The sequence below is a fragment of the Rhipicephalus microplus genome, chromosome 3, assembly GCF_043290135.1.
Source record: "Rhipicephalus microplus isolate Deutch F79 chromosome 3, USDA_Rmic, whole genome shotgun sequence".
NCBI classification, from domain to species: domain Eukaryota; kingdom Metazoa; phylum Arthropoda; class Arachnida; order Ixodida; family Ixodidae; genus Rhipicephalus; species Rhipicephalus microplus.
Window position 1 is genome coordinate 61,007,871 of NC_134702.1, and position 24,524 is coordinate 61,032,394.

Genomic DNA, 24,524 nt, shown 5'->3' on the forward strand with positions numbered 1-24,524 from the left:
ACTCCAACACCATTTGATTGCACGTAAAATTCTCCACCCATCCTATCCTGCGCTATCAGCTTTTCCATGGTAGGCACTGGAAGAATTTCTTCACATCAAAGTTACCGTACCATAATATGCATAGTATTAAAATGTTCATGTGATAAGCATTCAAAGATTGGCTACGTTAGAGGCGACTACTGCAACTCCTTGAAAATTAAGACCTAATTAAAACTAACCCCTTTCCCTTTCCTGAATTTTAAGTCATGGCATATAGGGCGAAAAATGACCAAGGTGGTGCCGCCCCAAAATCAAGAAGGTGCTACCATCCCCCCTCCCCCCCCCCCCCAAAAAAAAAAGGCTACGCCTCAGGTCAAAAACAGTATACATACAATCACCTGCGTGCAAAGAACGTCTTTGTTCAGTTTAACATTTGAACATGCCTGGCAAAATTTGACATTCTGAAGGTAGGTGACACTGCTTTTTTTTTCTTTCTGCTTCTTACCCTCAGCCAACTGCGTCCATGCCGATGGCAGAGCGATGTACAGCGTAATCTGCAATGACCGCTGTCACACAGCGTGCAGGTGGGCATCATGTCTTCATGGTTGACTTTAAGGTCTCGCGATGTGAAGATAGATAGATAGATAGATAGATAGATAGATAGATAGATAGATAGATAGATAGATAGATAGATAGATAGATAGATATGTGGGGTTTAATGTCCCAAAATCACCATATGATTATGAGAGACGCCGTATACAGTGGAGGGCTCCGGAAATTTCGACCACTTGGGGTTCTTTAACTTACACTCATATCTGAGCACATGGGCCTACAGAATTTTCGCCTCCATCAAAAATGCAGCCGCCGCAGTCGGGATTTGATCCCACGACCTGCGGGTCAGCAGCCGAGTACCACTAGACCACTAGAGCACAGCGGTGGTGCATTGATCAGAAGAAGCAATACGAAAGATAACCCCGTTACTAAATATGCTGCTGTTGTTTCATGCTTCATAACTTCTTATCTGTATTTCATGGTTTAATGCCAAAGCTACAAAACGTCACTTTGCAATGATTAGTTTTGCCACAGTGCAGCGTACTCCTTTGAACGCTCAGGCAGAACTTCAGAGTGAGCATTACATCAGACCGTCTCGAAATACATGTCGATATGGTTATCCGTCAGGTTATTGTACGCATTCGACTGCACGTGCAGTTTTCTTGCGTTGGTGGCCGAAATATTCTACGTGAATAGTGTACAGAAAAATTGCTTGCAATTTTCGCGCACTATGATTCGCCGAATTGTATCTTACTTCGATTTAAAGCACTTAGTTATTGATAGAATGATCATGTTTCCGAAATGGCCGTTTTCTTCAGGCAAGTTTTAATGAAATACACGTTCACTTTAACGAATGCAATAATAAATAAGTGGTAAGAGTTGTAAATGCCTGTTTTTTTTTTCTGTGGGATCCTATTACTTCCGATACGTTGTTTATGAGGCATAAGTGGTAGACTGAAAGCTTATATGACTTGCACTTTGAATAATTAATCAGATGCCTGCATTTTCAGGTACCCAATTTATACATGAGGTTGTTGGACTTTATTTACTATTATTAGAAAAATGAACAAAGGTATGAAGCGTTGTAGCAGTGAAGTCCGCTTATTATGGAGTATTTGGTATCTAAATTAAACGAAAAGAAAAAATTACACGCAAAGAAACGAAATAAAAAATTGTAATAATGCCTTATAAAGCAGGGCACCTACTTCACGAGTGCGTACAAAACCGAAACAATATTTTCAAACATAACTGTGTGATCCTACGCAGAGAGACGATATACAAAGCGACCCAGTCGGCATGGAAACAAGAAACCAGCGTGTCTATGGAGGGGTGAGTGCTTTGTCTACGGATTTGAAGAAAGAAAAGAAAAGTAGTTCTTATCGTTAACCTTTACGGGGGTTCGTCGGATAACGAAATATTGCTGCTGCAAGTAGTTATGATGTCACACGCACAATGTCCCTTTTAGTAAAAGTACATGTTGCGTTGAAATACAGGAGAAAATCACACTAAACGTGCTGTACATATAATTTCAAGAAAATGGACCTTTCTACAAATTTTCGTTAATGCGAACAATGATGATGGTGAATAATAATAATAATAATAATAATAATAATAATAATAATAATAATAATAATAATAACAGTAGCAAGAAGAAAAACATGGAGGCTACTATAATGCTTGACTTAGGTATGTATTGGTGGCAACCGCGCCGAAGTGGGTTCCAGAGGTCACTCAGGAAGAAGCTCCTGGTTGAGATCTGCTCCGCCAGATGTTGCAACAATCTCGGCTACTCGCAAAAAAAAAGTGTCCGCCGTCCTAATGAAGTCATTCAGTTATCGTCATTATTAACGTGAAAGTTCATTTTGACCTATCAGCAGTAAGCGTATGCTCTGGCATCACAGGTATCCATTAAAACTCTAAAGGGGCTTTTCCATACTTTCGTGCGTGGCCAGAAAACATTGCCGAATGGTAGCTCAGGCTTCTGACAACACGTGAGCCGAACATTAGAGCCCCGCACGAGGCCATTAGTTTCCAATTATTTATCTAGCTGAACTAGAAATCGCTCTCCATCATCTCGGCGAATCGTGCCATTTGTGTCTACGGCCCTGCCATAGACACGAAGTCTACGGCCGTTGGTTGATTTGAGCATTGTGAGTCGCATGGTTAGCATAGCTGCCACTAGATGCCACCACGTGCCTGCGCTGGGCGGGTAACTATGGATCCACTCATGGGGACGGTTGCACTTGAAAACGGAAGAAAGGAAGCATTTAGCGCAAGCATTTAAATTCGTCCCATTTGTTTAGCAGAATTCAATATGGTGTGTCTGTCAAGCGGCAGTTATGGTGTACAATGATTTAACGAGTGCCTTATCCTTCTTTTTTTCTTTTTCCCTTTCAGACTCACCTTCGTCAAAGTGCGTGCACTCATGACATCAAGGAGCGTCGACGCACTGCACTTTATTCCTCTATTAACGGTCAGTGAAATCACTTTCTACACTTTGGCAGAAAACCTTCACTGTATCAGCACTTATTTGTACTTCTGCAACGCCAGTAAATTTTTCAATGCAAATAGTGTGTGAACGCTTTAATACAGACCTTTTCGATAATAAGGACCGTGGCAACAGCTGTGAGCCTGCTAGCAGCTATCAAGCAGCAAGCAGAATTTGAACATTGACTAACATCTGACTCGTAAAGATGGTAAGAATATGAAAAGCAAAGTTACCTCTGGTTTCTTACTCTACATTGAGTGAGAAGAAATGTTAGATGGAAAAAGGTAGCAGAACAGGCCCTGTTTTCAGGCTCAGTCTAAAGGCCCGAAATATTTTGTTACCACACAGGGTACCCAAGTGTTAGGTCTCGTAGGAGGCTACTCTGGTTTCTGGATGGGCGTGGCTATTGTTGTGGGGGCCACCGAAAGCGTGAGGGTCGTCTTCGACTTCTGCCGCCGACGTGTTCGAGGAAGGCTCCGCAAGGCTGAGTGAGTACGACGTTATCGTATGAGGCAAAATACCTTTCGCTGCACCTACGCCATAATATTCGTAATAACACTGTCTTAAGTTATACCTGTGACAGAGATGGGAAGTAAGTTGAGTGGAAGAAAAGGCAACTTGCCATCGGCAGGAACCAAACTTATACGGCCTTGGGATTACGCGCTTTTACCAAATGAGCTAATGCTGTAGTTAGCCGTGCTGCGTGAGGCCGTTTTTTTTTTCAATTAGGCAGGAGTTTTGAAGTTTATTTTGAGCAAAATGAAATGATTTTCAATCGCACTATTTAAGGAAGACCACTTAAGAGATGGAGATGGAAAGACGTGGAAATATACTAGAGATGGAAAGACGTGGAAATATAAGGGCTCGTTCTTCTTTGTTATATACAAAAAAAAAACGAGCCCGTCGCAAGAATGTGTACAAAGTTTAATGAGATATTTCTGATATCAATCAAACTCCGAAATTTCATTTTAAAGTCCCAAGAAGACATTTCGAGGGCCGTAATAGAGTCCCGTCATGTGCTTCGACACAGGAAGGCGTTCAAAATTGGCGCGCGATTCGAGGCCCGTTGCATTTCGGCTCCACTCCACACGATGTTGGTAGCGACAATGTTGATTGCCTTAAGCAACTTTAAGTTCTTTGAGGTTACAAGAGAACGCGTTGTGTACACACCGAAAGCGTGTTCCCACCGCCCATCATAGCATGGTTTGGCAAAAAAAAAAAAAATTAACCTGTTTCCTTCAGCCTTGAATGTGAACATGAAGTGGGCATGGGCGTCTTATATCTGCTTCTTTTTTTTTTACTTGATCTTGTATGAAATAAAACATCAAACATTAGTAATAAACGCAAGGCTAGGATTAGTGAACGGGGATAGGGGGAAAGGGACAGTGAAAAAAATTATTAGATAGGCGTGATGCACGGGTCTATTAACGATGAAACCCTCGCCTTTGGATTCACAATGGTGACAATCTAATTCATAGTGACAAAAAAAAAACGAGAACAGTGCACCACACACCGCATTTGAAATACAAAAAGAAGTCCTGACCTATAGAGGAGAAGTGGTTTGACAAGATAACGGGGAGTAAAATATGACGAAGGAAATATGACGAAATATAATACACTACACTTTCCCAGTGTAGTGTTTCGGGTGTCCACAGAGCGTGAAAGTCCGTATGGATAAGAAAAAAAAAAAGGTGTACGCAGAACATGAATGGCCTCAGGAACAGTTTTAACTATGCCCGGCGGTTGTGAATCTTGTTTATTGTTCTGAATTTACGTGTACTCATTCTATTCTGTTTTTTTGTTTGTTATTTTTCGCCAAACAATGGCTCGAATCTCAGACGTATATAGGTCAGCAAGAACGAGATTCTTGAAAGAGAACAATCATTAGTGCCACCAAAGCTTCACGGCTGTTACGGTTGTCAGAATGCTTTCACATTAATGCTCAAACGTCATTACAAAGAGCTCTATTAGACTACTGTCAAGTTTCGTCAAATGATGAAAAGTGACATGATTTTAAACTAATGTTTTGTATGGTGACCAGGAATGCTATTACCAGATGTACAGAAACATTAGATGTATTACGTTAGGTATGCAAACCAAAAACGTGTTCAAAGTGTAGTGTATAAGTTGGATTTTTCCTCTTGAATGTGTTCGGTATCTGTGTATAAGTGATATGTTTATTAAAACAATCTGCATCTTAAACTAAAATGTCGTTCATTATACAACTCTTTCTCCTGCCTCTAATTAATGTATGTTATAATTGCATGGATCCATACTAGCATTCTGCTAAGGATCCAGATGTTGCTAACATGTTTTTCTTGTATGTTGTTTACTCGTAATAAAGTTCAAAGTTCAAGGTTCAAATTCATTCCATATATTTGCCAGCGCGGTTGGTAAGAATACTTTATTGAGTGAGTGGTTCATTAAGTAGTCATCGTAGTTGGTATATCACAGCTGCAGGGCCTGAGCGCACCGCTGCTCAAACCAGGTCTCTTGGACAGAAAGTACGGGCCTATAGCGCGGGACGCCGAGGTGACATGCTATTAATTTGCTCTGAGATTGCAGCGAAGGCGATCGTTTCGCCGTACGCGGAAGCGTATCGGTTTACCCTCGGCACAAGATGGACGCCTGCGCGTGTGATTTGTTCCCCGATGCCGCAGGATCACCTTTCTGTTCCGCGTGTTCAAGATGCTGATGGTGCAGGGATGCTTCGTGGCGTGCTCGTTCAGCATCTACTGGGATTACGAGAATTACCGCCACTTCTACACGGCCGTCACCTACGAGCAGCAGAACATGCGGGGCGTCTTCTTCCCTGCCGTGACCATCTGCTCATACGAAGCGTGAGCCCCTTGTTGCCTCTGTAATGTTGCGCGAAGGTAGAGAGTCCCTATACCATTCCGCGTTCAAATGCGAGTGAGTATAGTTTTAAAAGCGAAGCATTTCCTTGTATACTACATGCACTTCCAGCGTTTATCTACATATCCATTCATCTATCTATCAAGGCACCTACGTCTGGGTGCTCTCACGATCTTTCACCCCCCCCCCCCCCTGACTTGGCGCAAACCAAAATTAGCACGAGAGGGTAAGATGTTTCAACGAATATGAATCACTGGTCATTACATGAATAATGTCACAACCTTGTCGCATACATCGTCATACACTATCCGCCAGACGTGTGGCACATATCCGCTGGCGTTAATAATAAAAAAAAAAAAAACTCACATCGGCAGCGTTGGCCTGACGAGAGCAAAGAATAGATGTCAGGGCCCTATAGCAGGAATCGAGCCCTAGCATTCGGCGTGGCAACCGAGTAAGCTACCACAGAGCCACGCCAGGTCTCGGAACTACTATTTAAATAGGCGCTAATCTTCATGAAACGTCAGTTGTGGTTGCAGTACGTGTTGGCTATCCAATTTTACAAACACGAAATGTGTATATTTACGATGCAGCCGTGACGTCGGGTTAACGTCACTTGTAGTTAAGCGCAATCCACTTATTTTGATTATTGTAACAATGTACTGGACTATACACCCTCGCGAGCACCAGCGTTAAACACAAGCTTACCACTTCTGGTGCTGCTAATATCGATGTTACTGTCAGCCTCCCTCTGCGCAACTGTACACTGGTTATATAAACCCAATGAGGCTGTATAACGAGTGTCTGTGCGTGAATTAGTACATATCTTTAGCGCCACTTCGTAACGATTCTCTCAATAAAAAAAATCAACACACTCACCTTCCATCCGTATGCTTCGCATAACATCGATTACCAAGGTACACGTGATCTGCCGAATTTTCTCTTGCCTTTGCAGCTACCCTTCTTTTCGGCGCTATCTCCCCATTGCCGCTTATTCATTCATATAGAACATGTGGACACTTCAGCACTAACTGTTTCGCCTATCAGGAGTCCGTGTGTTTCGGCTACATGCAGTTATCTGCGCTATAGTGCAGATGAAAATGCGCCAAAAAAGTGACATCAGGTGATCGATCATGACAGTGATGCTAGACAAGTCACAACGGGCGCGTGACTGGACGGCAGAGCTGAGCAGTAGATAATGCACATCCCTGGTACATGGACCAATTTAAAGCTTATTTCCTGATGACGTGACGTGAAAAAACTACTGACTTCAAGGATAGTGCCGAACGAGCGTGGGAACATCAGAAGAGAACTGCGAGCTCGTCCTAGTATTTCCACAGGTTATCTAGGGGTCATTCAATGTTTTCTGTGGTTGTTATTGCCGCGTGATAGGGTTGTGCAACTATCAGAACATCTTATTTTGCCGCATAATCTGCTTGAGCTTTATTGGAACCTTGTTTTACAGTACGTCTGTGTGCGAGACCGGACTACAGATGCCCTAATTCCTGTACGTGGGTACGCGGCAGCCAGAGCGGCCACGATGCACTTACCACGGACGGCGCTTGTTCAAGTGACCAGCATATGTAGCCTTTATTGCAATAGTCGAGAAGATACAGTATATACAAGTGAATGCTGATACGGCGAAGAGCTGCCCCATAGAAAAATCGAGGGCGAACGAAGAAGGATCACATCACTGAGCGCTCACCCTCTACTAAATGTTTTTTTTTAAGAAAAGGCGGTAATTTAAAAGCAATCACCGATCGTTCATGGCAATTGTAGAAAGTCATGCTTGCCTAGTAAAGGCCAGATGAGTGTAACACAAGTCACGTCACGTGCGGGAAAAAGACGCTCGTGTCAACGAAACAAGTGAAAATCGTAACGTGAAAAGTATAAGGAAGATGATATGCATGAAAAAAACAAAAAAACGAAGACAAGTATAATCGGCCAGTTAGCCCATTCCTATGGTACATTAAGCTAGGTTTTGTTCAAGAACTGAAGACAGTTTAACGCGACATGCTCTTATTTCATAAAAGACTCCTAACAACCCTCTAAGTATACACACACACACACACACACACGCGCGCGCGCGCCACACGCGCACGCACGCACGCACGCACGCACACGCACACACACAAAAAAAGCGAGCGCGTCGTTCTATTTTGAAAGTCGCCTTTCTAGGGTCCTTCATAATGCAAGAACGGTAATTCACGTTCCTTCATTGTGTTACATAGTCTCTACTGGTTCATGTGCGCAAGATATCAGTTGAGAACTGTACCTCACGTTGCTTTGTCGTGAAGCCGGCCACCCGTTCTTCCTTGTCTCGGCCTATTGTGCGCGGGCAACTGATTTCGCTTCATTATGTGCGTTTCCGAATGCGCAAGGGGAGGGGACAGTGTGTAGCCGACGAGTGCGAAATCTCGACATAAGCTCATCGCTCAGTGTTGACACTGTACACGTGTTTTATGAAAAAATAAGTGGAAAAAATCTTTCGCAAGAAGGGAAGCAAGGGTGAGAAAGAAACTACTTCCTCGTTTTTCAACGCGCGGTGGTCAGGGCCGCTTTAAGAATGGTAATTAATTCATCATAAAGACCTTCGAAGTAAAGAATTACAGTTACCTCTTTCTGCCGCAAGAACACGTTAAACGGTGATTTTACGTGCGCTCTTTACAGCGTGAACTTCACCAGGATGTGCACAGAGTACGGCAGATACAACAAGTGCGTCGCCGCTACATTCGTAAGCACGTTAATTTGTTCCTCTAGAAAAAAATATTAATCTCATTATAAAAATAACGGGAACCAAAAGCAGTGGCTTCGTATAGTGTTTTTTAAAGACTCAGTTATTGCACTTGGCCGTCTGATACGCAATTTGATTGTTCTTGCCTCTCAAATCATATGACCCCCCCTTTTTTTATATAATTGTGCAATGTATTGGGTAATCAACAGGAGCGTGAAATAAAAGGGCAGACGCAGTTTACATGTGAGATGCACTAAAAATATGGCATTATTTGTCCACGAGGACATAAAAGCTCGTCACTCGTGGGAAATGTTTTCTCTTATCTTTTGTCCTTTCATTTCTAAAATCTCGATAACAACCACCCCTTGTCTGCGACGTCGCGTTTAGCGGTTGCATTCATAATATATGCATGAAGTGCAGAAAGCAGGTGGAATGCTACAAAAAAAAGCGTTCTATGTTCTACGCATAAATTACATTGGACATCCACAATAAGTGATAATGTAAACGATTTAATCATATTGCGTTACACATTATAATTCCGGATAGTAAGTGTTTCTTAATCCCTAATATTCAGTTGCGAAAACAGGTTCTAGCAAAATTGTGCAAAGATGTCGGAGTCTTTCTGCTATTGCAAAGTTATCTGTGTTCATTTGTATAAGCGTTTTTGTAGATCATATTACGCACTTTGTCCTTCGTAGGCTTTTGGGTTTAAGCTAACCTTTTTCTCAATTAGCAAGTTTTCTCCACCGATGTTCTTCTCTGCAATACGTATAGTATTTAGGGTATGCAATGCAAGGGTACCATCGCCATTGTGCATTTTGCAGGCACTGTATCATGGGAAAGCTTTTTTTCTGAGTTAATGTTGCGCTTTTTTTTCAGGATACGACAGTGGGCAATGATATCGTCGCTATGAAGTACGTTATCAACTACACCTATCCTCCGGCTGACGTGTTTTCCAATTGCACCATGACCTTCTCAGGAGAGATCTGCGAAAGCTTCAAGTGTGACAACCTGTAAGTATACAGCTTGCCAGTTGGCTAAACTGCGTGCTCATTTGGTGTTCTAACCAATTAAAATAATAAAAAATAAAAGTTAATTTGTACATCCAGGTTGCAAAAAAAAATAGCATGACACATCGTTTTTTTTTTGTTGATAGAAACGCCATTAGAGTTTCGCAGACTTCTGTAGGACATAAATAATCATCTACGTTCAATTGCTCAATACCGGGACAGCCAAGGTGGGTCTACACAAGCAATGCTTCCTGTGGCAAGGACCAGCCGCATTTATCATGTGGCCGATGCTACATCGGTCAGATGAACAATCGCCTTAGGGAGCAAGCAAATGTGATGCGCGGATCAGTGGGCAGCCACTTGGCAAGTCACTGTGCGAATTGTGGGTGCACCCCGAAGTTCGATGAATGCCAAGTAATGGCAAGATATAAGGACCAAAGGGCACGTGAAATATATGAGGCTTTTTTTTTATTCGTAAAGTAGGAACTGAGTGTGTCAGTGCCCCGTCCATAAATCTCAGTTGGGTTGTCAGTTAGGTTGTCAATTAGGTTGTCAATTAAAGATTTCAGTTAGGTTGTCAATTTAGTTAGGTTGTCAAATAAAGATTTTAATAAGGTGGTCTACCGTACGCGCTATTAATTGTCTTTTCTTCTGTGTGTGGTCTCCTCGCCCTTTTGATTGTATATATATTCCCGCCATCTGTGCAATAAAACTGGTTGTAAGTGTGCGCTCTGTCCTATCTCACTGCTCTCTCTTCTTCCTCAACCATTCCCTGCGCACTAAGACAAGTAAATTTCTTTCAAAATGTAATACCAACTAGCCCCAGTATCCACTTTTTTGCAGCTGCAGAGCGTGGCACTAAGAAATGATTTTAAAAATGTGTTGACATACGCAATACAGCAGTTTTAGTTTCAGCATGTTGTCACCTGTATTACAATGCACAGGTCGGCAAACTCTCTCATCGGTAGACCTACTTGGATTCACTAAGCTCAAATATTAGCTCGAGTTTGAGTTTGATCGAATCTGGGCAACACCACCTAGACTTTTTGTTGGTCTGGGTGAGTAAAGTGTGGGTGAATCCGCTCGTGAACCATTTTTGTGAGTGTTGCTCCGCGTGAGCCTGGTTCAAGAAAATATTAGTGAGTCTGAGTTTGATTGAGCCCTAAGCGCAATATATACTTAATGGGCGAGTTTCAGTGAGCTCCATTTTTTTTCTTTGCTAACCGATTGTCATTTATATACTATCAGCCTTACATCGGCTCATTTTTTACTCACGTCCATTCGCATATTTCAATGCCCTGGCATCACATGGCACTTCCATTTTTATTGATCAGAAGATTTACTCAGAGGTGGGGGGGGGGGGGGGGCGTGACTACTTTTCCGCCCCCACGAACTTTTTCACGGCAAGATATTTTTTTGATAAAAGTATCTTGTGTGAATCCTGTCTTGCACAAAAGTGTATTTACTCATTGAAACCACCGATATCCCGCTATATGTACGTGAAAGATCAAAAGTTGCCACGTGGAGCACCGATTACATGAGATATTGGCGTTAAAGAGCAGCGACATCATGATCGAAAAAGGAGATTTTACGCTTACTCACTCATGAGTCGATTCAGTCATGCTAACACAGACCGAGCCGTAAGTGTGCCTGGTGGGCCTGGCTAAGTAAAAATGTTGGTGACCTTGAGTCCCAGTAAGTCCAGCTGAGGAAAAATTGCACTAATATACTCCAGTACGACTGCTTAACAAAAAAAGAGACACAGACAACAGAGAAGACACACTGGCGTGTTCTATGTTTTCTGTGCCTTTTTAATTTTTTTCTTTGTGCACAGTTGTTCTGAGTTATGAATTACGAATTTACTCGAAATACTGCTCTCATACTAATTAAGTCTGCGTAAGTTCCAAATTTGTTGCCCATTTATGGTGGTCGGTAACAAAGCCTGGCGTAAGAACGGGTATGTTTGATTGCAAACGACAATGAAAAGCAAAAAAGAGTGCAGGTAACACTATTTTCACAAACGCTTCGTGCGGGAAAACATCAATGTCTATAGCGATCGGCAAGGGAACCCAACACACTGAGGTCTTTCCGGACCTCGCAACATTTCGCGGGACCCCGCTTAAAATTGCTGGCTCTTGCAAAGCCTCATCGAGTCTCGCCATGCATTTGGTTCCGCTTAAAAATACCTCACAATTGTGTTCACGAACTTAAGTAGTTGAGAGTACGACGTACTCTCAAGAGGGGGAGCATTGAGCTGTCTCTTGGAATGTGTACTCCTACTGGTAAAAGTCGAATCGATCTATACGTAGCCACATGTAAACTACATCCACGAATGTGCATGGCTCACACCCTGCACAGACTATGCACCGCAGTGGGCAGTGGAAGTAGGAAGTAAAATGACAACTCGTACCTGAGTATCGAGAGCTTAACGAATATGTTTGGGACCATTCCTTTATTAAGGCTGTCGGGTGACGCGGCGCCTGCGGCTCGGATAAACAAAAACGAGCTACCGACGAATGCCGGTGCTCGGCCCATACATCGACTGGCTACGGTGGTGTTTTCCGGGAAGTGAACCTTCGTGAACACTTAGTGATGAGGGCCGGAACATATTTGCCAGCGGAATCTACGACCGGGCGGTGGGCCCAGGTGATTGCGGGGGCCTCTGACAGCCACGGCAGCTAGCGTCTAAACAACGAGCTCGGGGCTCCAATTTGTGACTTCAAGTGCTCGCCACGGACTGCGACTCTGCTGCGCTGAATGGCCCGACGACTATGGCATGGCTGACCTCGACGGCTGGAGGCATTCGAGCATTGTGCCCAAACCATGGGACGTGGCCTTTGCCCGAGAACACCGTGCCCGAACTTAAGAAGACCCCGTGCAGCAGAGTTTTTAACAGACGCACGGCGAAGGTTTGGGGAGAGGCGAATTCCGGGAACGCGCCGAGTGCGATGGTGAAAAATTGGCAGATCCCACGTACAGTGGAAATTGATGATGTGCGAAGCACGAATGAAAAAGGTTGATATGCAACTTTAACATCAGCCCAACATTACGAGGTAGAGATAAATGATGCCATGCATGACTTCCCTGTCATGATTATGACGTTTGGATGTGTCGTTTACCTTCGTCGTCTATTCACGTCATGTGATACCAAATTTAGTATATGTGGAGCTAGCGAAACGGCTTCGAGCATGCAATGAGCGCGGTATGTTGTCATGTTCTTACAAGACACGCGTGTCAGGATTATCACGTTTGCAACAGTCATATAGTTCGTCATCCATTGACGTCACGTATCACCGAATTTCGTATATGTGGAGCTAGCGAAACAGCCGCGAGCGCATCATGAAGGACCCAATATACTCCGATGTAGCGTTGACGCGCGCGCACGCTGGGCACAGCGACGCTACGTTAGCAAAACGCGAGCACTCTATAATAGTCCGACGCCGGACGCGACCAGCGTCCGTCGGCGCGGCCCGACGGCTGCTGACGCGAAATGCGACATGCTGCATTTGGTGCCGACGCGTTATAGACACCACTGTGTCGCCCTCTTTTCATGACGTCGGGACGCCGTACGCGCTGAAACACGCATGCGCCAAAGCAACGCAGCGCGGCGCGTGCCTGCGAGTATATGGCAGGACCGACGCCTGCCGTAGCAACGCCGGCGTGACGCGACGAAATGAACGCCGGCGAGCACGCACACCACGTCACGTTGCAATGTATTGGCACCTTGATTGTGACATGTAGTCATGTTCTCACATGACACGCATCTCATGATTATCATGTTTACACCAGTCACATACCTTCGTCATTCATTAACGTAACACCAAATTTAGGATATGTGAAGCTAGGAAACGGCCGCGAATGCATCATGAGTATGGGATGTGGTCATGTTGTTACACGACACGCATGTTGTGATTACCATATTTAGATGTGTCATTGACCTATGTTGTTCGTTCGCGTCACATATTACCGAGTTTGGTACATGTAAAGCTAGTGAAACGGCCGCCAGCGCATCATGAGCGTACCATGTAGTCATGTTGTTACATGGCACGCGTCTCATGTTTCTCATGTTTGCACCAGTATCATACCTTTATCACCCGTTTACGATCCGTAATACCAAATTCGGTATAACTGAAGCTAGCGAAACAGCTGCCAGCGCATCATAAGCGTGGCATGTAGTCATGTTGTTACATGACACGTATCTGAGTATTATCGCGCGTTTGCACCAGTCACATACTTTCGGCATCCATTCACGTACCGTAATATCAAATTCGGTGTATGTGACGCTACTGAAACGGACACGAGCGCATCGTGAGCATGGCATGCAATCATGTTGTTACATGGCATGCATGTCATGACTTTCATGTTATGGTCTGTCGCTTGTGTTCGCCATGCAATACCTGTTTTGCAACATGCCGTGCGAATGAAACCACCGCACGAGCTGCAGGGCCATGAAATGTAAATCATGACATTCATGACATTCATGTCATGATTTTCATGTTATGACTACTAAAATATGTTCTTCGTGCAGTCATGTTATGCCATGCCAAGTTTGGTATCGATACCATTATCGAAACAGCCAAGAGAGCTAAAAGTCGTAGGTGGCTAGATAGATAGATAGATAGATAGATAGATAGATAGATAGATAGATAGATAGATAGATAGATAGATAGATAGATAGATAGATAGATAGATAGATAGATAGATAGATAGATAGATAGATAGATAGATACGCTCAACGTCGCCGAAGTTCGCTAAGAAATGATTCGCATTTAATAAACCAACTGCATATAACCAGTCAGAGCCTCATTCCCACCAGTGAAATACGAGAGTCGGCTTTCTCGGTTCGCACCGGAGAAAGGGGCATGCACACGAACTTCACTAAAGGAAACTTACCCATACCTTCTTTCTCTGTGTTATCGGCTTTGTGGGCCTGTTTCGTATATGTATCATCATAACGTGTAGTTCAGTTTCGCGCTACTTCGGGCCACTTCTGCGGCCACCTGCTATCGCTTTTCCACGGCCTAATAAACACCTGTCCGCATACGCGAGCGCACATTGTCTGATTGTTTAGTGATGTATTCAAGGCCTTGGCTCCGTTTACTCACTGGATTTTGTTTCGCCACGAATGAAGGAGCACCACTAGGTAGACAGACATCGCTGTGCAGTGCTACTAAGTTAGGCACCATGCTTCGCGCAATGTAATTCATTAAACTACGGCTGTGTTCCTTGCATTTTTCTTTTTTTTTCTCGCAAAATAGAGCTGAAGATCAAGACTTCACACGCGTCAAGGCTTCGGAGGAAATTCGATAGAGGATATCAACATATACTGTCTGGTTCGGGGGCTTAGCGTATTTGGAATTTCAAAACACAGCGAGAATCGAGTTGGATCGCAAAGCCACCGGGAGCATGAGCGGCTGGTGAAAAAAGCTAGAGGGAAATCAGCGAGCTCGCCTGCGGCAAGTCAAGAAGTCTGGAAGATAAAATTTTCGCAAGGCAAGCTGTATTACAATCAATAAGCTGTGGTTCGGATGTTCGTGGTGAGGGTGTTTTTTTACTCAATTACAAAAAAAAATACTTCAAAGCCCTAATTTGCTTAGAGTATAACGATAACGTACAAGAGTATAACGATGTGTATAACGATGTTAGAGTATAACGATGTGTCGTACAACGTTAAACTTAGAGGGCCACTCACCAGGTTTGACAATTTTGAGCTGAAAAGCCCAGTGCGTAGATCAGGCGTTCACGATCACGTCTGCCAAAATTTGCAACGTTACGCGTCACGGAAATGGGTCAAATTTCAAGATGAATGCTGCTCCTCCTTCCTTTGGCGAGCGCGCGTCCAGAGAAGGTTGGCATGACGAGCATGCATGAATGGCCCTACGTGCACTGCAGTGCAGTGATGTTGGTCCTATACGCAGACGACTTTGCTCTGACGTTGCCAACAGTGGCACATGACATGGCGAAAACTATCTAACACGTCATGCGTACTTTATGTAATTTTTATGGGCGAAGCTTTTTATAGCGGCACCCGCTCGTCCCTCGTAGTCGTAGTAGTAGTGAGTAAACAGTCTTACATTTTGACCTTCAAGGTGGTGCCGGTGGGAGATTTCTTCTTTGCGTTGTTGAACAATAGAAAATTCGCAGTGTGCGCGTTAACTAATAGCCGAGTTCTCCTGTCTCTCATTCCCCCTCAGCAGCCATTGGCATGTACATTGAGGACTATCTGACAAGAAAGGGTTGCTCGTTATACTCGCTGGGCGTAACCTCCTTGGTTTTAGAAAGGTTTAGTGAGCGTTGGAATGCAGTGCCATGAATACAGTGAACTAGTATATACCTTGAACTCGAGGTGGTTAAAGGTGGGAAGTAGACACGAAGCGCAAGCCGTAAGAAAGTGTGCGTGTGCCTCCTCTCGTTCAGTCCTTGGAATGTCCGCTGGATGGCAGTGCTTCCACATGAGAAATATATGATGAAAAGATGCGAGATGGTGGTAGTTGGAGTGTCGACTAGATGAACGAACGGACACACAGACAGATGCATGGACGGACGCACGGATGGCTGCACGGACGGATGGACGCATGGACGCATGGATGGACGCAGGAGCGGATGCATCGCATGGACGAACGCAAGGACGGACGCACAGATGGACGTTTGGACGCACGAACAGACGCACGCACGGACGGGCGGATGGACACACGGACGGCCACACAGACGCACGCTTGGACGGACGGAAGCAAGAACGAGTGGACGGACGGATGCTTCACTCCACTCTTCATCATTGACTCCGTGGATATGCTGCCATTTTTTTAAGAGATTGATAAAGCTCTCGATAAATAATGCGACGCCATAAGGGAATGCAAGTGTCTTTTTCCCATTTTTCGCCCGTGAATTGCAACAAGATGCGGGGCTAATGTGTCGGCGTTTCGCATGCGCTCGTGTCCCCGCAGTCAGCGCATCGAGCAGACGACCGCCGTGGAATGCTCCTACGCGTTCGCGCACTCACTGTGCTCATCTATTCTACCGCGTCTAAGCCAGAGTTTCCAAACCATCCCGCAGGAACAGGCAATAAACCTCAAAATAACGATGGTGAAAAAAAAAAACAAAAAACGCTGCTCGCGTGCACGAGGGTTGGGCTTGTTCGAGCCCGTCATGCGCACGTGACTTCTTGGTCGGATGCTGGAGAGGGTAGGGAAGAGATTTGGTTTGCGATGGCTACGCCGAAGAGCGGCAAGGGTTTCGTAGGGTTTCGAGCTCGCTTCCTCTCATCCTCGTTTCACGCCGCTTCAAAAAAAAAAAAAACAGTTTTCTCAGCTCGTGAACCGATGAAAATTTTGCGGCAAAATGTTCCTCATCGGAAACCCAATAATTTCCACGGGCTTACGAAAATTTGGTACGGGGCCTGGTGAGTGGCCCTTTAACTTACGGTATAGGCTAGCAAGGGCGTCAAGAACGACACTGCATTCCGATTTGAAGTTCTTCTTTAAAGGGACCCTGAAACACTTTTTCAAGTAACCATGAAGTAAATTCACTGCAATAGCTTATTGCCTCACGAATTCAACACCGCGAAAATTTTAAGAATCCGTCCAGTGCGAGTAGAGTTACAAAGGTCTGTCGCATGCTGGCATTGCATTCTCTCTTTTCTCCTCCCGACGAAAGTGCTGGAACCTAAGCAGGAGGGATAGCAGGGCCACAAAAAAACTTCACGCGCACCTCGTGACCTTTAGCACTTTTCTTCAAAGACGCGGCTTTTTCAGTGTGATCGCGCGCGCGCACGTGGACAAGTAGCGGCTTCCCGCGCCGATCCCTGTAACGACCGAGCCCGCCAGGTTCAAATGAGCCAATGACTGGTAGATGTGCTTGCTACGTGTGGTATTTGGGCATATTTCATGATTTGTCGAGAGAAGAGAAAGCAATTTCTAGCTGACTATGACAATTTGTTGTGAATTCCAGGCCGCGTTATGTGCTATAATATTTGGCTCGCGTCTTGTCGGGAGCGTTTTCTGACCATGCTGTTGCAGGGCCCCTTGAAAAATGATCCAATCGTAGCGAAAGGACTGTTTTACGAGGCGAGCATGGTTTCGCATATTTTTTCGCTGGGTTTCTCTTCAGCAATGACATTAAACTCATGTTTTTTTTTCGCAGCTCATTGACCACGTCACTCACTAAACTGTTTGCAGGTGGGATCCCACGTACACGTTCGTGAAGACTGGGGTCTGCTTCATTCTTAACATCGGCAGGTCACCGGAACTCCAGAGGTGTCAAGAGCAGTACAAATACCGTAAGATAAGGAAACCATCTTTCTTTCGCCATCGAAAGTTCAGCGTGACAGATAATGTCAGTAGAGTAGTCGTACAGAGTGATAGCGTCCGTGCAGAATGATCACACTACTTGCGATTCTTGGGGAAGGCAATCGAGTGCTTCTTTCGAGCCTCAAGCACAATGTATGATGAACTGAAGATTTCTGGGGGAGGCTTTCACCTTTCAGCTGGATACATAAACATGACGGGGATAATCATGATTTATCATGATCAGGAAGACCATAATGACATAGTATTGATGGGTAAAAACGGAGGCAAGTATAGTAACGAAGTTTAACAACCATGTGGGTTGAATTTAATCACATGACACTTAAGTAAACCTTCTGAAAGTTGTAACCTAATTGCATCCCTGCTGCACTGTTCGGCTTGTCCTGCAGTTCACACAAAAATTAGTCCGTTATTTATTTATTCAATATTTCGTACTGGAGATCACGTAAGTGTTTCTGCGCATTGTCTTCAAAGCTGACATTGAAAGTAGAGAGAAGTATGAAAGCCACGGAAATACCTCAAGCCTTATCGGAAACCACTTGAACGGACGAGTAAACGGATGTGCACGCCTATGGCGCCCTGTATTTTTTTCCCCTCCTGATTTGAAAGCAGATGAATAAATCTGTTCGCATGGTTGGCATTCAATTATTCACCATGTTGCTCTAAACTTTTGCGTGTTACAGAATTTGTTGAAGATACAGATGGCATAATGTTGACATATTGTGCCTGAAGTTTTATTCGCTTGTCGTCGAGGCGCGTACAGTGAATCCTCTTCTGTTAGCCATTAGAATATTTATACCATGAAACCCTGGCAGAGTGTTATTCACGCTCTCAAATTTCTATTGTAAATCAGGTGAGGCGCTTCGCAGGTTTGACCTGACACATTAGCAGAGTGTTTTGATTCTTTTTTATGCCATATCCAGAGCGCGTTATAAAGTCATCTAGTTAAAGTCATCAACCATTACAATTCCCCATGATCCACGCTCGTATAGATATTGTCACTCGTAAGGGACAACCATCCCTATAAATAAGCGTCGCCCTTTTGAACGTCTCGCAATAGTTCGAGCACGGGATTCATGAAATACAAAATCCGACATTTAGTCTTTGCGTTGACTTCTTTGCTTCTTGACTCGCGTGGAGTGGTTGAAGTGGGATAAGGTCAATACGTCACCGAACCATTATCACTGGATGATTCCAGATCTCTTCCAGTGTGGGACGTAGAAAGTAAAATTAAAAGGCATAGAGCTCGGGTAACGTCGAGTGGGCTTACACACTTGCCTAGCATGGTCCTTCCGAACTCTGGATAGGTCATTTATCAACGTCAAGTCAACTTTGAAGAGAACCTTATTTTCTTTCCGGGCACATAATGCTTCTTGGTACTAAATCTCATTACGGATGAATGATATGGCTCGAACGTTTCTCGGCTGCTTCTCTGTGTCACTTCTGGCTTTCCGCGAAGATCGCAGCGCTTCCGCTGAGATGACCCGAATGGTTCACGCTTGCGTTGAAAGAAGCCTCCCACCCTGCACACTATTATTTTTGTCATTAACATCCTACTCTGCTGAGTGGCCACGCAGTATATATATATATATATATATATATATATATATATATATATATATATATATATATATATATATATATATATATATATATATATATATCGATCATTGCTGCAAACATAGTAAACTATATCGGACGTCTTTTGTTGCTATAATTCCGTTTGCTTTATATAGCTGCATTGTCCACATTCGCCAAGGCTATGCGTTCATTCTACACGTGTCATTCCTCCAACTCTCCGACCAACTCTAAGTAGTTCTGATGCTGCAAAATTACGTAATGCTGTTCAGAAAAAAAACAGCTTGTAGCAGTTATGTAAGTCGAACGAGTTATCAACGCCGAAAGAAAGAGCAGTTTTTGCGATGAGAATGACATTTCCTTACTTTAATATTTGGAAGTTCAGTAAGTGAACACAGATACTGCATATTAAGCACAAAAAAATATAACGCCAGGCCTGCGCGGTAGGCGTGACACAGACACAGCGAAAGCTGAAAGAGCGGCCTTTCAGAGCCTTTTCAAAACACTCATTGGGTAACTGCCGCAAGCACACTTGCTTGATACCCACTAGGAAAATAACAATATTTTCTTTTGATGGTAGGCCGCCATTCGCTATGCTACTTCTCGTCATTCTGAGAAGGGTGGTATCCGCTAAACACTAGCAAGAAATTTTGTGCCAATTCCCATGCAATGGCTAACGACAATGAGGAATTATGGCTGAAGTGGGTATGCGCCACAGTTAAAACGGAACAAGAACAAGCTTTTGTGATGATTTGGAGCATTGGACGGCCCACTCGTTACGCTATTCGCGTTGTGCGACGACAGGTTGTTCTTTCGCTGTTGTAAAACGCTTTGTAAGTCGTACTAACGCGATTGCTTTCCCGACATCAAGCCTGCCTAAGGCAAGTTTGACAACAAGTCACAAGCACCGGTGTAGCTCAGTGGCAGAATACCGGGCTGGCACCCAGTGGACCCGGGTTCAAGCCCCACGTCATTGGTGCTAGGTCATGCCTGCCTAAGGGAAGTTTAACAAGTTATAAGCACCGGCGTAACTCAGTGGTAGAATGTTGGGCTAACACACAGCTGACCCGGGCTCAAGTCTTGGTGCAAGGTTTTCTTTCGTGCGATGTTGTTACGGACCACGGCGGCTGCGGCGGCGGACAACTGTGTGACCCGAGAAGGGATCTATAACAGCTTTCTTTGTAAAAATCAGAACACAAACGCTCAAGTTTGTGTGTCCTGTAGCTTTATCGTACTGTGCATTGTCCGTACTACATCAGTGCTCCTACAGAGATTCAGAAACAATTAGCCCACCTTGTAGCTTTATCGTACTGTGCATTGTCCGTACTACCTCAGTGCTTTTACAGAGATTCACAAACAATTAGCCCACCTTGTAGCTTTACTCCATTCCCTCACTTGCTTTGATATTTTTCCGTTGGCACCGTGTGCAAAGAAGCCTATCGCATACTGGAGGGCAAGAGCATCACCACCGACACCCTAACGTGGTTCAGCGTCCACATGAGATCCATCAGGGGAGTCCCAATAAATATGAACAAGCTGGCTCACTCTAAAACTCGAGGTCTCGCTTTTCCCGACCATGAAGCACTCCCCGCCGGCCCGCAAATGTGGAGAACATAGATCACCCAACCACACAGCCCTTACACAGCCCTTTTATCTCGCCAGAAAAGACTTCCCATTCCTAGCAAGACGTTAAATCAAGCGCAGGCATTGACTTTCAGACTCCTGCACACGGGTTCGTATGCCAGCCCTGCTTTATTGCACACAATTTATGCCGACATTTATCCCAATAGCTCCTGCATGCAGGCACTGCAACAAATTCGCTAGCCTTGACCACATACTCTGGCGTTTCCCCAAGCCAATATAAACAAGTAGTTATCCGCAATCAAGAGCCTCGATGTTGCGGCAATCGACATAACAACTCGGCTATCCGCGGCAGCATGCAGAACATAGTGTACAGACACTCATCATCATCATCATCATGATCATCATCATCATCGTCGTCGTCGTCGTCATCATCATCATCAGCCTGACAACGTCCAATGCAGGATAAAGGCCTCTCCCATGTTCCGCGAGTTAACCCGGTCCTGTGCTTGCAGCTGCCAATTTATACCCGCAAACTTCTTAATCTCGTCTGCCCACCTAACCTTCTGTCTTCCCCTAACCCGCTTGCCTTCTCGGGGAATCCAGTCAGTTACCCTTAATGACCAGCGGTTATCCTGTCTACGCGCTACATGCCCGATCCATGTCCATTTCCTCTTCTTGAGTTCAGCTATGATATCTTTAACGCCCGTTTGTTCCCTAATCCACTCTGCTCTCTTCTTGTCTCTTAAGGTTACACCTACCAGTTTTCTTTTCATTGCTCGCTGCGTCGTCCTCAATTTAAGCTGAACCCTCTTTGTAAGTGTCCAGGTTTCTGCTCCGTAGCTAAGTACCAGCAAGATACAGCTGTTATATACCTTCCTCTTGGATAATGTCAATATGGCTGTCATAATTTGGGAATGCTTACCAAATGTGCTCCACCCCATTCCTATTCTTCTAGTTACTTCAATATCGTGGTTTGGCTCCGCGGTTATTACCTGCCCTAAGTAGACATAGTCTTTTACAACTTGAAGTGCACTATTACCTATCTCGAAGCGCTGCTCTTCACACACACACACACAGTGCCTCCAGACACACAGTGCCTCCACACAGTGATCTCACACAGTGCCTACAGACAAGACTATCGTTTTCTGGTGAGATTTGCAACGAGGCGCGCAGATAGGCGACCCATTTGTTCCCGCAAGGCTAAGATTCACACCATCACATACAGGCCTCGGCGGCCTACACAACTATCTTACTATTTTATTCTCTTCATATGGCTAACCTTCCGGCCTTCATATCTTCAAATCTTGTCGCAATGAGAAAGCTTTTAGTGTCACATACCGTACGTCTTTCAGCTGAAGTTATTACACGGGAAAGGGCGAGTGACTTACTTCTGCCCACAGTGAACTAGGTCTCTTGTTCACGACGAACGCCAACGTCAATTGCGCTTGCGTCATGTAATCAATCACCGCCTTACGAAAAGCATTCGCCCAAGTTTCCTCGCGCACATGCACAACGAACTTGCTGCTTGTTGTTGCTGGACGTTTCCACAGGACTCAACTTCCGCGTTCGCGCGGACACCAAGGATCCTCGGAACGAGAACATGGCCTTCTCGGCATTGGTGCACGCCACAAGCAGCTACACTTCTGGGATCATCCACACTTTCCGCTTCCAAGCGGGTCGGAAGTACACCATTTCCGTAGCTCAGGTGAAGATGTTACCCGCCTGTCTATGTTGAGTATTAGGGTGGCTAGCGCATTCGAGAGCGACAGTTAAAATTGGAGAATACTTGCAACAAGCGTAGTTTAACTACAGTGTAGTGAGATTGACGAGGTCTGATATTCATTGCTGCAAAGCGTGATCGTGATGTATTACAAGGCAGGCATCTTTTGGCAGAAAATAACGCAGAGTAAAGGCCGTATTCAATATGCTGGTACTATTTATACATTAGGGACAGCACCAAAATGACTATTAATGCAGCTATCATCTGATATCAGGTTTCAATTTCAAGTTCAAATCAGCAGGTCCACCCTTTCGTTGCGATTACCGAAAAATACTCAAGATAACGGATGTGCTTGAGTGGTTCATTGTCAGACAGTTAGTCTGCCTTGAGCTGTACCGTTTGTTCATAACAGATCAGCAATAAAATTGAGAAAAAATAAATTAAATTATATTATTTATATAAATTATACTATAAATTATATTAATTAAGTAGGTATATTTGTCTTTGTTTTGGACAAGTGTCGTAGAGTGATAAGAGTTTTAAAAAAATTCAATATTGTGAGCCACGATAACCGTATCGCCTAATAAGTACGTTGCCATGCGAAAACTCATTGAAATCTTCCCAGTTATGTTTTTATCGACATCGTTGACGTAATTCTCGCAGACGGAGCTGGTCTCGTTGCCTCTACCTTACGAGACGCGATGCATTGACTACGAAGCTACGGCAGATGAGTCCTTGTATGACGAGAAAGAGATTCAAGAAGAGGCAAGTACTCGACTTTGATTACGGTAATGTGTCGAGTGGTAACACTGCGAATGTATATCGCTTCTTAAGAAATCCTATCCCTGCCTAGCCACTGTCGATTCATTTACCACCTCAAGATTTCGCAGTACAGTGGCTAAGGTACTCGGCTGCTGACCCGCAGGTCGCGGATCGAATCCTAGCTGCGGCGGCTGCATTTCCGGTGGAGGCGGAAATGTTGTAGGTCCGTGTGCTTAGATTATGGTATGTTAAACAACCCCAGGTAGTCGAAATTTCCGGAGCCCTACACTACGGCGTCTCTCGTAATCATATCATGGTTTTGGGACGTTAAACCCCACAAATCAATCAATCAATCAATTAAGCTTTTACAGAGCAGGTAAGCTCACCAAAGTGACACCAGATACTCAGTATCATAATACTGAGGCGCCGTTGTTTTCGTAATAAATCAAAATGTGGGCCACTCCGCAAATAAGCTTCTGGCGTAATTCACCCAGCTTCGTTTTTTTCGCCTCCCAGTAGCTCGGTCCAGTATTTCAGATTTCACGCCTTCGTTTTAATCAAGTGTTACCTGTGCTGAGACTTTTTATGTTCAGCTCAGTGAACAGGCAAACAAACTAAGGAGGAATGATCGTATGCTTCACGTTCTTCTCTGTCAGGCTACGTATTACGAGCCATACCGATTTTTCGACTTTTTATACATACATGTGAATTCATTTCGCATACCGGGACTCGCGCTCAGATCCTCCTGACTCACGTCCTCTTGAATTGTACTGCGTCTGAATACAAAGTGTAAGACTGCAATACATGTTTTCCTATCTTCCTTGTTTTTCTTCTATTCTTGTATTTCTTTCCATCCTCCTCTTTTTTGTTCTTATGTTTCGTTTGATAACTGAGAAGGAGGTCATATACCTCGTGCCACCATAAAGGCACCGATCTCACCTGCCATAATTTCAATGAA

The 24,524-nt window shown here is 44.4% G+C and overlaps 1 protein-coding gene across 1 annotated transcript; it reads left to right on the top strand.

The window, feature by feature from the left end:
• The first annotated feature begins 1,827 nt into the window (after positions 1 to 1,827).
• Positions 1,828 to 23,587, top strand: LOC142802816 (uncharacterized). Its single transcript, XM_075887864.1, has 8 exons — positions 1,828 to 1,860; positions 3,368 to 3,507; positions 5,680 to 5,859; positions 8,546 to 8,609; positions 9,489 to 9,622; positions 17,794 to 17,894; positions 22,635 to 22,789; positions 23,468 to 23,587. Exons 1-8 carry the CDS (start codon positions 1,828 to 1,830, stop codon positions 23,585 to 23,587), a joined length of 927 nt encoding a protein of 308 aa, XP_075743979.1.
• The last annotated feature ends 937 nt before the right edge of the window (positions 23,588 to 24,524 follow it).

Excerpts from the sequence above, each read along its gene's own strand:
- LOC142802816 (XM_075887864.1), top strand. The coding sequence starts at position 1,828 with ATGGAAACAAGAAACCAGCGTGTCTATGGAGGG. Across the intron at positions 3,508-5,679 it reads GGAAGGCTCCGCAAGGCTGA|GATCACCTTTCTGTTCCGCG; the intron begins GTGAGTACGACG and ends CCGATGCCGCAG. Across the intron at positions 8,610-9,488 it reads AGTGCGTCGCCGCTACATTC|GATACGACAGTGGGCAATGA; the intron begins GTAAGCACGTTA and ends CTTTTTTTTCAG.